The sequence below is a fragment of the Nothoprocta perdicaria genome, unplaced genomic scaffold, assembly GCF_003342845.1.
Source record: "Nothoprocta perdicaria isolate Ctin4 unplaced genomic scaffold, notPer1 scaffold_89, whole genome shotgun sequence".
In the NCBI taxonomy this organism is placed as follows: Eukaryota; Metazoa; Chordata; class Aves; order Tinamiformes; family Tinamidae; genus Nothoprocta; species Nothoprocta perdicaria.
The window spans coordinates 1,933,290-1,948,091 of NW_020456187.1; the positions used below are offsets into that span (position 1 = coordinate 1,933,290).

Below are 14,802 nucleotides of genomic sequence, written 5' to 3' on the forward strand. Positions count from 1 at the left end.
AATATGTATTTCCTTTCTTTCATATCATTCATGTTCTTTCTCCCTCTATACCCTAACCAACATGTGGATGTCAAAAATCTTTCCTTCTACAAGTGGCCATGCTGGAAAAATGAAACTAGTGCTATAAAGAGCGGTGATTTGTTTGTCTGGACCTTCGATGTTCCTCACCTTGTCCTCTACACTGATGTGTGGTCTCCAGGAATTGATTTACCCCCATGTGGTGCTTGGAGTTCTGAGTGTTTTAAGTTCCCTGTCTCAAATTTGGCCCCTCTTTGTGTTTTGATGTGTGACTGGAAGAAACTGCAATCCCATGGACTCGGGTGTCTGTCTGAGTTGCCTTTGGTACGTGCGCTGTGATGGTTCATCTTGGGCTGAAATAAGAGGTGAAGGACAGTCTTGGGCACAAGGGGAGCATGGGACAAGCACGGTGGCCTGCAAAATATGTTTTATTTAGCAGGAAGAATATTGACTAGTCCTACGTGGAGCCCACGGGACCTTTGTGCACCGTGGTGGTGAAATGTGGACCAAGTTGCACCAAGTTGCCCTTCCCAACCTTGGATTACAACTAAACAGATTATTACTTCTTTTTTCCTTCTTTTTTTTTTTTTTTTTTTTTTTCTTCCTAGCCTGGAATGTTGATTTGTTTCCTTGGCATAACTTTTAATAATTTGGGGGTGCATTTGTAAGCCCCATTCTGTAAATATACGAATGAGTGATTTGAGGAATATCTTCCAATGTAGTTATGTTGTATGCAATGTACATAAGGAGAGAATGTATTTTGTTCATTTTTTTTTCTTAATAAAAATATATATGCTAGCAGAAGTGTGTGTTTAGTATCTGTTCACTTTTCCGTACCTTGCTCCTGAGAATGGGAATGAGTCCGTGATGGTCTCTTGGAAGCAGTTGTGGTGCATAATGTCTGGACACCAAACTTAGCTCCTTCCGAGATGTCCCTGCCGCCTCCCTTTCCACCGCAGGAAAGCCAAGAATGTGTCTTGTCCCACAAAACTGGTAATTAGCTGGGTCTGTATCCCATAAATCCAGTGYTGTAAGAACTTTTTATTGGGAAGGAACACAGAGCTAAACATAGGCTGATACAAACCGCTGCCTTTTCATACTCGAACCAAGCTGAATGAGTGTTTTCCCACCCGCCCCCGCTTTTCCTTGCGTAAGTGGAAACTTGTTCCGTGCAACCTGGAACAAAATGTTTTGTTTTGGCCACGTGAAGAGGAATGCCAGTGTTGAACTGCACTCGCTGATCCTGCTTTGCGATGGCCCTGCTCCGTAGGGTGGTTTTAGCTGTGACCAACCACAAGGGGAAGCCAAAGAGCAGAGGAACAGCAGCTTGTAGGTCAATCCTGAATTCAACCAGAGCTTGTCTCCTATCCAAACCACCCCATGAAGGATGTTTGCATGCTCAGCCCTGACACCTCCGTGGCAGCATCCTGGCTCTTGTCCCTGCGTTCCTGGTGTCCCCATAGCATACCTTAGGAGATGGAGCAARCTATCCAAGGAAGCTCCAAGCTCTCTGGCCATGGGAATGGCTCTGGCCAGGGGGAATGGCACACGCTCAATGGTTAAGATCTTTTGGGGTCATTTGAAGGGACTCTTGGCCCAAACTGTGATGGAACCACCCTTGTCCACATCAGCCAAGCATCCTGCCCTTGTGGTTTTACAATGTGTTTGATTACAGGATGTTTTTCCACCGCTATGCAGTAGATGTGCAAAGTCCTCTGTGGCTGGATCCCCCTGAAGGTCTTGGATGTTTTTTTCCTCCATCTTGGCCAAGTGTCTCCATGTTCTCCCTAGCAGAACCCTGCAAAGCCTGTGATGGTGGTTCCAAACAATAGCTGGTTGTGACATCTAAATAATTTATGGTTCCAGCTCTTGACTAAAAGCTTGTGTTCTCTCTCTTTTTTTTTTTTTTTTTTTAAGTCTGCAAAAAGAATGAGTCTTTTACATAAGAACCTTTATTGACAGAAATACATGGTGCTTTCAAAATATAGCTGTAGGAAAACGCAAAAATAATCTCTGTAATCCAGTTTCTCAGTCCGTTCCAGTGTAAATCAGACTCCTGTCCCCGAGAGAGACGCGGGCGGCGAGCAGGGAGGCTCCGCGCTCCCACCGCGGCTCCGGACGGAGGGAAAAGTCACAGTAGAAACTTGGGCCGGGCACGTGCGGACATTTCCGCGTGCTCCTCGTGATCCCAAATAGGGGAAAGTCTCTCACGAGGACATCCGAGCTGCTTGTAGAAGTCTCACCCGGAGGTAAGAGCAGTGATCTGCTTGTACAGCGAGTCTTGAGTTAAAGCTGTTTTGGGATGGGGAGAGAAGAGGGTGGAGAAAGGAAGGGGAAAAGGGGCAGAAGGAAGGAAATATTGGGGTCAGTTTTTCTTTTTGGTCTAACAGTGATGGCTACAGTCTACCCAGGGGAGCATTAAGGCCCGAGATGATCATCGCTGCATTTCCTACCTGATCGTTTGGCGAAAAGAACAGTATCGACGTAAAAACTTGCTTATTTGTGTGTGTTTTTTGTTTGTTTGTTGTTTGTTTTCAGGCAGTATTTCTTTAAATAAGGGAAGAAGAAAAAAAAATCTACTATAAAACATCAGCGCTTTTAAAAATACGGTGTCTGGAAAAATAAATAAATGTACAATTCCTATTCAAATATAAATTGTTATAAGCACTTTGCCGAGCAGTCGATCTCTTCCCTGCTCTCCGTTCCTGGAGACTCGGAGCTGCTCTAGCGCCAGTCCCTGCTCTTGGGGTGGCTTTGGGAAAGTCTTTGGACCTGATTCATTAAAGGCGATGGGATTTTAGGCACATGCCTAAAGCCTTCAGCTGCTTCTTCTTCATCATCTCTTTTTACTTGTTTTTATCTCTTTTTACTTGTTTATTTTTAGTTTCCCCCTCCCAAATTACTTCCCCTTAGTGTGGTGCACATGGCTAACGAACGGCACTTAATATATACATAAAAAAATAGATGGGTTTGAAGGTTCAAACCCTGTCCTCTGTGGATGGCATCTTCTCCTGCTGGAGACACAACTGCCCTGACCTTCATCTATAAATATTTTGGGTTTCCCCGAGCTTCCCTCTTGGCTTCGACTGGTCCTGGGGCCTCATTCCCAGCATGAGCTGCTGGGAAGCTCCCAGGGCAGGTCTGACCGTGGACCTTGTGCGTTGGAGCCAGTGGCTTTGGGATCATCCTGAAAGGGCTGGAGAAGGAAAGGAGGTGTTGGGAGCTGCTTCATGCCGAGGTCTTCTTGCAGCTCGCTCGTGGCTGCTGGCATCTCCCGGCAGATTTTTGATTTTATTTGGTGTTTTTCCAATGCTAGGCATCAAAAATGGGGCACAAATGGCCCTTTCTGCCAACCACAGCAGCCCGCCCTTGGGGCACTCCATGGGCAGGGAAGGCAGCGGAGCTGCTGGAAGCCCAAGGGCTTCCCGAGGCCTCCCCAAAATCTGGGGGTATCCAGCAATGCTCCAGCTCATCCACACAGGACCTTCTCATCCACCACCTTGGCTGTGAGGAGCTCACAGGGGATTTTYTGGGGCTTGGGAGGGGAATTCTGCTTTGCGTTGGGGTCTTGTGTGTGCGTATGGGGAGGGCGACGTGGTCTCTGGCTTGGGGGTTGTCTTCTCCTCGCAAGCGCCCGCCCTTCTATAGATGCGTGTCCTCCTCTTCCTCCAGCTCGTCTTTGAGGAGCGTGTCCAGAGGCACAATCCAGCTGTCGCCCAGCTCGCCGTTGAGGTTCACCTTCTTCTCCTGCATCTCCGAGGAGGTCTCCATCACCTCCAGCGTGGGGTTGTCGTGGTAGCCGTTCTCCATGGTCTGCAGCTCCTCGGTCAGGCGCTGCTGCCGGGAGGGAAGCGGGGACATCCCGGTGAGAGGTGGCAGGACCAGAGGTGCCCGTCCCGCTTGGGACCCATCCCGCCCCGCTTGCAGCCACCGGCACTTCCCACCTCGCTCCAGCTGACAGCATGTGCCTGTATGTAAGTGTATGTATTATATATACATGGATATTTAAAAGTTGGTGCGGTCAGTGCTTGGAGCAGCTTGCAGCAGCCAGGGGACAGCTCAGGCTCGGCGAGGGGGCTGTGGGAGCTTCCCCCTTCTCTGCTCCCTTTTTCCACCCATGCAAGTGATGCCCCTGGTCCCTTTTCCCACTTCAACCCGGGAGCCTCATCCTGCCCCTTTCCCTGGAGTTACTYGTTGGTTTTGCTCCCTGCGAGGGCTGGTTCCTGGTGCCTCCCAGTGAGCTCTTTCCATCCCACTCTGAGTCCGACTTCCTCCCTTTTTAGGAAGCATTTTATAGGGAGCAAGGAACTGCCCTGGCAGCAGAAAGGTGTCTTTCTGGTGCCCTTCTGTCGCTCTCTCCACACTCTTATTTTGCCTTCAGATTCTCAGCGATGCTCAGAAACTGCACTTTTTCAGATGCTGCTTTTGCAGAGGATGCTCRAACTCATCCCTATCCTGCCGGCCACTGCATTTCAACCTTTTTCAAATCACTCCCATTTCTCCCCCATCTCTCCATCCCTCCAGTCCCAATCCACCTGTTTTTTACCCCAAACACAGCCTGCCCGTTGCAAATATAATACAATGCGATTTGCTGGCATGGGATGCAATTTGGCGGGGAGGGAAGCACAAGAGCTCATAGGGAGCCGCACATGCGGGCTCACAAAGCCAGGCTGGTTTTAGTAGGTTTTAGTCCTGTTAAAAGCTCTCAAGACCCTCAAAAGCGCCAGGATGGGGTAGAAGCTGTGGGGGGTTATGGCTCCAGCCCCAACCCSCTCCCTGCCCTGCAGCGGCAACAACTCACATTAAAGATCAGGGCCACATGTCCATCATCAAACCCGGGGACATCGGGGTGCAGGTGCTGCTTATTTCCAAGGTTTAAATTGGGGAGGAGAGGGGGGAAAAAAAAGAAAACCAAAAACAAAAAACCAAAACTTTCACGTCACTTTTCAAAAGAGGCAGGAAAACAAAAAAAAAAAAAAAAGAAAGAAAACTTAAAAAAAAAGAAAAAGAAAAAAAAAACACTCCCAAATAAAAACATGAAGGGGGTGAGCGGTTTGCATGGGACAATTGCTTGCTCACTGTTCTCATCTCCTTCTTCCCTTCCCTTTGTACAGCTTTAACAGCAATGGTTCCCTTCTCCATTTGCTTCTCCTCTTTTTTCTTTTTTTTTTTCTTTTAAGTTTGCAAATTCTAGCATTTTTTTCCCCTCCAAAAGCCCAAACCATCCTGCTCATGTGGGTGTCACTGGGGCTCTGTGGATGCTGTGGTGATGCTCCAGCACCACTCTTGCCTACAGTGATGCTGCCTCTGCTCCCTCCCCAAATCTTGGCTTTGATGGTTGTGTTTGCATGTCCCCAGAGTCAAACTCTCAATGGAGACCAACGTCAGCTTGGGATTCACCTCAGATGGATGAAACAGGGAATGGAAGGGTTTGGGGCTCTTTGGGTTGAGAAGAAATATTCCAAAAATGCTTCAAATTGGGCAGGAGCTCTCCAACTTTCCTAACAATACTGCAGGCTCCCTCTTTTGGCCTTTCCCATAAAAATTATGGTTTGACTGGAGGAGGATGGTCAGAATTGTGTGCCCTGGGACTCATATTGCTCATCTCCATGCCTCAGCGCCACCAGCCTGTCACTGTTCTTTAGTCTTGGTCTTACTGCTCTCTCCATAGCTCCCCGTGGGCAGCTACTGCCCCTCTGAAACACCAGCAGCTCCTGGGAATCAGTTCAATACTGCCCTATGAGCCTAAGAGATCCCCATGGGTGATATCAACCCCAAGAGTGGACATCTCTGCCAGGAGAACTGGAACAGCTGAAGCTTTCTGTCTCCTGCAGGCCCCTCTGGGGCAAAGAACCCTTGGGGCAAAGTTCCTTCCCATCCCTTCCCACTGKCATACAGACCATCCTGGTCCCCTCCTCTTCTCTAACTCCAAGTCTCCTAAGTCCTTATAGCCCATCGGGGCACCCACTGGCAAGCAGAGCTCACCTGGTCCTTCTTGTGGGAGAAGCGTTGGTGGCAGCAGCCATAGATGGCAGCAACGAGCAGCAGGGAGCCGGCCAGTGTGACGATGGTGATGATGAGAGGCGTGCTGAAGCGGTCCTTGATCTCCTCCTCCTGCTGCTCGTTGTGGAAGGTGACGTTGGTGATACCAAGCTGCTGAGGGAAGGGTGGGTTAGGGCTGCACACGGCCAGTGTCCATCATCCAGGGACACTCCTGGAGGATCCCAGCTGGACAACATCCCCACAAGGGCATTTACCTCCTCTAACTCATCCTTCTTCTCCTTCAGCTCCTTGAAGACCTTCTCAGGGTCCAGGTGAACTGAGGGAAGATAGAAGGCATGGTGAGTGCCTGGGTGGAGGAGAAGGCCATCCAGGAGTAGGTTCAAGTGTGTCTCTTTTTGAAGGAGGTACACAATGCTGCATGACATGGGGCTGGACCTTGCCAAATATGTTCAAAACCCCTCCAAGAAAATGATCCAGGATCTTTTTTCCTAGCAGGGAGGCAGCATAAGAGACCAAAGAAGGTCCTGGAGGCTCCTTGCAAGAAGATGARGAAACAGGAGGAGGGGATCAGGGGTGGCAAAGCTGGAGGTACAAGACTCCCATTCCTAGGCCACATGTCCCACCTCTGTCTCAAGCTCTGGTTTGGGATCAGCAGTTCATCTTCACATGCATCTGCCTTGATGTGTGAGGATGAAGGGTCTCCAGCTTTCTCCCATGAGAAACTACAGCTGGATTTCACTGAAAGGCTTCCAAGTAGTTGAGAAAATCCCCAAATACCTTTCACCTACAGGACAAGTCACTAGGCACAGTGCCTTGTGCCTAGACATACAGTGCAAGGGAGAGGAGGCTTGTCTGGGTTGAGGCTGTAGCTGTCCAATGAGCACTGGTGGGCACTGGTGGGTAGGTAGCTCCCTTCTGGGATTACCAAACCCCCCATGGAGAAGACCATGGGACAGACACCCTCAGTGAAGCTCTGGCAGATCCCAGCTCCCAGCTGAGTCTCCAGCAGTGGGACTTTCCAAGGGACAAAGCCGGTGTCCCTGTGACACCCACCACCCCAGGCAGGGGTCCGGGCGTACTCACGGTGCACGACGGCCCGCACGGCCCACCGCTGCGAGCGCGGCTCCGCGGATGCCAGTGTCACCGTGCACTTGTCCCTGCCGGGCTCGTAGCTGTAGCGGTCTGTGGAGCAGAAGGTCTTGAACAAGGAGCCATTGAGGGTCAATGCCTTCCACTCGGCCTGCGGAGATAAAAAGGCGTCGGGAGCTGAGACTTGATGGTTTCCTCCTCAACCCCACCGCCCCAGCATCTCCAGCCCCATGCAATGAGCTGGGCAGTTCTCAGCACAATCTCTGGGAAACCCGTGAGGATGGAGGTGCATCACAYGCCTTCCCTGGGTTGCTGCCACCAGAGACGTTTTGCTGCTCTCTGGAGCCTCCTCTCCACCACCATATCCCTCTGCCTGGACCTCCGTTGGGGCCAGCAARCAGGAAAGGTTAAAAGCAGCTCTCTGGCTGCCGTTCCCGCCGGGATCCCCGCGCTGCCCTTATCTGCGAGCAGCAGCTTGCAGCGTTACAGGAACAGCAGCATCTGGGATGGGGATCCGACCCGGCCGCTCGCCCACTGCCCGGGACAGGGATGCTCCAGYGCCCTGAGCAGCAGCGCCTGCCCAGGAGGAGGAGGAGGATCTGCCTGGGCGAGGAAGGCACATAATCCCACCCCGTCTTATCTGAACATTAGGGAAGCAACTCCAGGGGCGGCGAGTGGGGACAGGATGCACGTGCTGGCGGCGGGAGGAACAGTCCCCGGCCGAGCCCTGGTGCCGCCTGGCTGCAGCGCCCTGGGAACCGGCGTCCGGGGAGCCTCTGCTGCAGGAGAGCTCATGGAGCAGCGGGAAAATGCACCAGCGGCTCGTTCCCTCCAAGCATCCTGGCGCCTCCGGGTTTCCTCCCAGCTCCGGCGTCTCCTCCTGCTGCTTTTAGATCATGCATCTCTCCTACTGAACTAGGCGGAAGCCAAATCTTTAAATCCTGGAGGAAGGCAGGTGCTGAGGGTGGGAATTTAGAGCCAGGGCTGACAACCAGCCTTCGATGGGTGATCTCTGCCTAACCGTTTTGCAGCCAAGAGGTGCCCAAGCCTCTCTGCCCATTACAGTCCTGTCCCTTGGGAGGGATTTCCTATTTTTTCCCTTTTTTTTTTTTAATTCTCTTTGGAGGCAATGCTGGGCCCTGGCAGCTCTCCTCCTCCAGCCGGCCGCATTCCTTGGCTGCAGTTGAGAGGCGCTGGCGCGTTGAGCTAATCCGGTTCCCACACTGGYGGGGACCTAAAACTAACATCCCCAAATGAGGTAACGGCGCTTGAGTCAACAAACCGCCCTGGCCAGATGGCCAGGGCCACGGAGACGGCGCAGGGGTCCCCGGGCTGTCCCAGGGACCATCCCAGGGCAGATGGGGACAGAGGAGGAGGCCGCTGAGGTGGCCCACAGCACTGGGGATCTTTCTTCTTCTCCAGGTAGTGGGGGAAGGAGTATCCTGAGGGTAACAGCATGTGGGAAACCAACAGCTGCAGTGATGCCCCTTGGAGCAGGGCAAAGCAGGGCTGTCTGTGAAGGTTTTCTTGGTCCATAGAGGGTATTGGGTAATGAGGACTGAAGCAGTTTGTCCAGAGTGGTTGTGGATTCGCTGTCTTTGCTATCATCCAAAACCCAGCTGGGCAAGGCTCTGTCCATCCTGCTCTACTAACCCTACTTGAGTGCTTGGTTGGACCAGAGGGTCTCCAGAGGTCCCTGACAGTCCCAATATCTGCATCATGGTGAAGGATGACCAGACCAGCCAGGACACCTGAGTTAAGGCCCATGCAATCTCATTGGCTTGTGACCTCAGACGTGGTCACTCCCTTCTTCAGGAGACACGTTTTAGGCTGGGGATGAGAAACTGGGCAGCTGCATAGGCTGCAGAGCCCCAAAGAGATAATGAAAGCAAACTAAAACCCAGCTTGAAATCAGTGTGCTAGCTGAGCCCATGAAAAGTCACCCTATCTGAAGTGAATCTAGTTAAACAGTGTCTCATTAGGGGACTATGCTCATTAAGATCCTCCCATAATTGAAAGAAGAGTCAACAGAGAGAGTGGATGAACCTGGACCAGACTGATGAATCACTGATTAAAGGTGCCAATTGAAGGGGAAAGATCCTAGGAACGCTTCAAGAAATGCCAGTCCAAAAAGTTACCAACAGCCACATATTTGACTTTTTGTTTTATTTAGGATCTATGATGTTGTTCTTTTTAAAATATATTGCAAGTGGCAAAATGAAGGGGCAGTGGGTTGCACTGCCTGCAGTTCCCAGAGTCGTTCCCAAGAAGTTTGCTCCAATCACTGCCCGGGTGTATAAAGCACTGAACAAGCCCCAGGGCAATGTGAGGGTCTCCTCTGCCACTGATGTGCCATAGATCACCTGGGGATCCCTCACCCTGGTCCTCTGTGTTCCCTCTCCACTCTTTATCTGCCTCATCACTGAAACCAAGTTTTGATGTAAGCTGTTTGTGCATACAGCACCTAGCACAATGAAATCCCTATTTTGGCTCGTCATTCCTAGCCAGGAATTGAGCCATTTCTGGAATACTTCTCCTTAGAGCTCTCACTTTCCTGTTTTCCCACGGGTTGCAAAACTCAAAGGACTTTTTTTTCACTTTGCTGTCAAGATTTGGCTAGAGACTTGTTTACCAGGTCTACAAAGCAGGGAAACCAGATAGTGCCATTTCTCTGTTATCTGCTCTGCTCRAGAGGCATAAAATTTGCTACAGTTTTCAGGAATTTGCAGAATGGGAAGCTAATGGGTRGGAGGTGCACTGACACCTGGTGAGGCCAAAGCTAGAAGGATGCACCATTGCAGACATCACCATCACTCTGCGTTCATGGGGCTTTGATTCATTATTCATTATTATTTGTTATTAATGCTAAGCCACGAGGTTCACCCATCCCTTTACTCTGCAGTGTGTCATGACACACCAGCACTGCCAACTTTGCTAACCAAAATGCAGCAAAGCCTTGCAGAGTATCTCAATCATGAAATAAATACGAAATTGATACTAATCCTCAATGTGAATTAAACCATATACCTCTATTCCACCTCAGTATGGGCACAACTGTGCCTTTGGACCCCCTTTTTGTCACCAGAAACCAGTACTCCATGTAACTAGCAGGGTGATTTGCTGGAGCCTTCTCAGAGCGGGAATTTCAAGGGCTTTTCCAACCATTTCCACACAACCCCACTATGTGAGACTGCTGGGTGTTGGATTGCATTTACCCCTCGAAAGGAATTGCACCTTAGATCCATGAAATAATTACTGTCTCTKCAGGCTTGTGTGCTCGGAGCTCTGCGGGTTATAGGCTCATGACTAATTGCAGCACAACTGCGACTCCTACAAAGAACACCAGCCAAGAAGAAGGAAACTCAAAAAAGATGCTACTTACACAGGTTTTAGCTTCTTTAAGGTTTATGATGGGCCAGCTATTTTGCATCTGATCTTCACAAATGACCTAAAATACAGAGGAAAAACAACTCTTAAATCACTACCATGGATTGAAGGATCATTGATACAATAGGCTGACTAAAACAAGAGCTTTGGAAACAGCCCAGTCCAAATCTGTGGGCAGTTTTATGCAGAGAAGACAAACGGAGGAGTCTTCATTCATCCCCCAGCCTCCATATTTCTTTGCTGGAAAGCTAGAGGGGAAATGGATTTGTCTGATCTTGTGTTGCTGGCTCATATCTATACACAATTTTCCAAAGACAAGCCTCTCTCTGACTCAGACCTGGTGAGAAGGGCTGCAGGCTTTACACATGGATTGAATGCCAGCTAAAAATTAATATGTTTGGGGTATCAACTCCAGCTTTTATTATAAAAGCCTGCAGAGAACTGCTATGTGCACAGGGAATGCCTGGCCCCTACTCCCCRGGGCACAGCTTGAAGATGTTCCCAGTGTCAGAAAGATCATTCAAGAAAGAGYATCCTTTTCTGTTCATTTCTTGGACACCATTATGCAATGTTCCCCTTCCATAGGTGTCATTACCTCATTTTGGAAGGTATCGTTAGGGTGCTGAGGGCCAGGCCTGCTGCTCATCGTCTGGTGCCCGGGGGTTGGGGACGATGACTGCGTGCTGGTTGGGCTATGCGCAGCGATTACAGGTTTGGTTGTCACAGGTCCTTGTCCATGGCTGGTCTGACCTGGGTCACCAATGTACACCAGAAAGCAAGCAGAAAGACACTGGTTCAGTAGAGAGGACAGGGCTGATACAGCTCCATCTGTGAGCTGCAAATTGAATTTACAGTGACATTTCTTTGCATCTCTGGATCTGCCTTGGAGCATCCTGTGTCTAGCAATGTATGTACAGCTTTGGGTCTTCCTCATAGTCTACCTGAAGGTGACAATCAAAGAGAACCGAAAGGCCATAATCTGCTTACAGCCTGTTTAGGGGTTTGCTTTTGTGTTTTTTACTGCTTCCATGATAAATGATGGTTATTTCTCTCCCAGAGAGATTTTGAAGGCTCCAGGAGAGGGTGTATTTCAAAACCAAAAATATTACTTGGATGTCTTCAAATTCACGTTTGAGATCAAATTTGAATCAACATAATATTGTTCTTTATCTTTTAATAGGAAATAGAGCTCTGGAGCATGAAGGGAAAGAAACATCTTGCTTGACAATACCCTTTTTACCTTCCCTTGCCTGGTAACATGCCTGAAGCATGACCTGAATGGATGCAGTAAAGGCGGATTTGTGTTATGTCTGTGGCCCGTTTTGTAATGCTGACAACAGGAGGAGCTGCAAGGCTGAGCGAGAGAAGATGGCTTTGCAAGTGGCTTCCACATTGCAGGCAACTGGGAAACGCATCAAGATCAAACAGCTATTCTCTGAAGGAAAGCACAGATGAGCTTCAGTGTCACAGCAGCTTTTATTCAGGGCCACACTTGACCTATGTCCACAATCTCCCCTAAGTCTGAAAGGCTCTGTGAAGACTTCATAGTCCCACCATGCAACTGCTTCCCTGTAAATTCTATRAGAAGAACTGCCAAAGGGGAGCCCAAGCTGTGCTCAGAGAGGCAGAGCTGMCAAAGCTGTGCCTCTCGGAGGACGTTTGCACACTCCCTTGAACATTTATTTTAGAGAATGAACTCTCAATCACCAAGGGTRTGGATAAAGTATACTAATGGTGTTCAGCAAGATCCAAAACAGATGCTGCTAAGACAGAACCAAAACCTTCCCAACTGCATAGACTCTTTAGAGACTGTAGACTCAGAGCTTAGCAGCAGAAAGCTTGGCTTCTGTGCAAGCCCAGATGGTCTTCACTGAGCTGTCAGCYATGCCAGCATCTTCCACTTTTAGTATAGAGGGTGCTGTCAATCCATTCAATTGACTCTTTGAATCTACAATGTCAGACTCTTTCACTAAACTCCTCTCTGTGGGCTGCCTTTGCAGTCATTGAAGATCAAGTCTTTGCAGTCAATGGTGCTTAGAGCACAGYTTAGTCCACCTGAAAGCAGATGTTTACATTTTGTCAGAGGATTTCACCTTGAATTTCACTAACTGCATTGATTTGATTGTCACTGAGGGGAACGGGAACCTAAACACTCAGTTCACATGGACTCAACTACTCTGCTAAGTCGCCAAATGAGGCCCAAATACCTCTTATTGACACAAGATATTTAGAATAGCCAAAAAAATCACAAAAACAGTTCCAAACCCAGATAACAAAGGTTCTAATTTTCTGGTACCTGCACCAGAAGTCAGAGTGGTGGTTGGCAGAGAGACTTTATCCATACTCCCAGGTGTTAAAGTCTGGGATGTTTTACTAGCAGTGGGGGAGATGGATCCAGCAGAAGGAGTAACAGAAGTGCTGACACTTCCAGGTCTGATGGAAGAGGCTGATCCCTGGACTTCAGAACTGGGAGAAGAATGAGGCTGCTGGGAGGCAGGTTTGGTGGAGGAAACGTGATCCTTGAGGCCAGGAGAAAGGCTGCCCGTAGGGATCGTGGTGCTGGCTGCAGTGCTGGGCAGCTGCAGCAAAGGAGGGGTCCCTGGAGCTGCCCTGGGAGATGTGGCAACGGTGGTGGTTTGTGAGCTGCCTGAAGGGCTGTTCTGGTGCTGAGGTGCACTGGACACCACAGCAGTGGTGGATACCAATGGTGCTGAGCTGGCTGAAGGGTTGGCACTGGGCGATGGAACAGGGATGGGTGGTGGGCCTCCAGGCTTGCTCGTAGGGCTGATCCCAGGAGCTGTGCTGGTAGGCACAGTAAAGGTGGACGATGTCTTCCCTGGGGCGCTTGTAGGACTGGTCATTTGAGCTATGCTGGAAGACACAGCAGGAGTAGATGGTACCGTTGTTGAAGTGTTTGGAAGGCTTGTGACTAAAGAGGGAGACGTAGAGGGTTTGGATGTTGAGCTTCCCGTGTTGCTTTTTGACATGACTCCTTGAGTCGTGGCGGGAGGCACAGTTGGGGCAGAAGGTGGATTTCCTGCGTTGCTTTTAGAGCTGATCGCTTGGGCTGTGCTGGTGGCTGTGGTAGAGACAGGAGGCGCATCACCTCCGGGCTTTGTAGTAACTGATAGAGAAATGCTGTCATCCTGAGAGCTGACACCTAGTGAAAAGCAAAAAAAAAGCACAGATAGAATCATAACTAGCGAAAACATCACCAAAAGGCACATTCGCATAAATTTACAAAACAAGGTACAGCCTGAAATTCCCTACTAGGTAAACTATGGAAATGTTTATTCTACTTGCTCCAAAATAATAAATCAACACTGAACAGGGTTTCATGCTTACTTGTAGCTCTGTTATTTTAATTTCAAGGATGTTCAAATCAACCATCCTTGGTAAATAGTATCACCAAATTATGATTCCTTGTTTGTTTAGCTAATTTTTTTTTTCTTTTTACTGTTCAGGAAAGATGGAGGAATTTGCATAAAAGTGTTTAATGTCAGTGTGCAATTTCAAAGATAAACCTTAAAAAAAAGAAAAAAAGGGAACATTCCAAGATTCCTTTAGGTAAGAAATGCAGAACCAAGCACGGGAACAATGAGCTCCATCTACACTGCCCACACAAAACCCCAGAACTGTTATGAAAGGACAACATTAACCACAAAATTCCCCCATGCTTTTCACCCTGTGCTCATGGAGCCTGAAACATCACTTAGAAATGCTGCTTTTATCACAGCTTACTTGTTTTTGAAGCCTTTTACTGAGAGCCGACCTTAGTGGGAAAAGAGCTCGGCTCAATGTAGAGAGCTGTGCCCGGGCCTGGCTGCTGCTCAGTTATCTCACATTATCATTCACAAAGAGATCTGTGGGTCTGCCAGCTGATTTCTGAAGAATACTTTAAATTCTCAGATCATGAGGCTGTTCCTCAGTGAGGTAAGTGGCCAAAGGACGGCTCGAGAAAAGAGACATGCCACAATGATAAAATGTGGTGCACTCATTAGTAGACTGGATATAAAATTCAGAGATTTTTTTGTTTGATTCTGACCATTGGAAAGTGGACCCCATCACTTGCCATGAGATAATTTTGATCCATTTCTCTTTCTTTCACAGAACYTCGTTATTCATACTGGTTGCAGTTCAAAGATCTGATGCAAGCTAGAGTTTCTGAGACTATCACCTTGGCTTCAGCTGAAGAAACCTGACCTGGGTCAGTGCTGCCAGGCCTGGATCTGGGAGGTAGAGCCATGTTAGAGACAGGACCTAGGAGCAGGATTTGAAATGGGGAGGCTGGGCAACATGTGGAGT

The 14,802-nt window shown here is 49.1% G+C and overlaps 1 protein-coding gene across 4 annotated transcripts; it reads right to left on the reverse strand.

Moving 5' to 3' along the window:
• Positions 1 to 2,035: 2,035 nt before the first annotated feature.
• Positions 2,036 to 13,641, reverse strand: PODXL (podocalyxin like). Of its 4 annotated transcripts, none has more exons than XM_026052459.1 (8): positions 12,794 to 13,641; positions 11,093 to 11,247; positions 10,493 to 10,558; positions 7,105 to 7,261; positions 6,276 to 6,337; positions 6,004 to 6,171; positions 4,820 to 4,876; positions 2,036 to 3,852 (listed from the first exon to the last, which is right to left on the reverse strand). In XM_026052459.1, exons 1-8 carry the CDS (start codon positions 13,482 to 13,484, stop codon positions 3,661 to 3,663), a joined length of 1,548 nt encoding a protein of 515 aa, XP_025908244.1. In that variant the 5' UTR covers positions 13,485 to 13,641; the 3' UTR covers positions 2,036 to 3,660. The 4 variants fall into 4 exon arrangements, with proteins under 4 accessions (XP_025908244.1, XP_025908243.1, XP_025908247.1 ...); XM_026052458.1 differs by having other exon boundaries at positions 2,036 to 3,855; XM_026052462.1 differs by lacking the exon at positions 4,820 to 4,876.
• Positions 13,642 to 14,802: the final 1,161 nt, after the last annotated feature.

Excerpts from the sequence above, each read along its gene's own strand:
- PODXL (XM_026052458.1), bottom strand. The coding sequence starts at position 13,484 with ATGTCAAAAAGCAACACGGGAAGCTCAACATCCAAACCCTCTACGTCT. Across the intron at positions 6,338-7,104 it reads CGTGCGGGCCGTCGTGCACC|TTCACCTGGACCCTGAGAAG; the intron begins GTGAGTACGCCC and ends ATCTTCCCTCAG. Across the intron at positions 6,172-6,275 it reads AGAAGGATGAGTTAGAGGAG|CTTGGTATCACCAACGTCAC; the intron begins GTAAATGCCCTT and ends TTCCCTCAGCAG.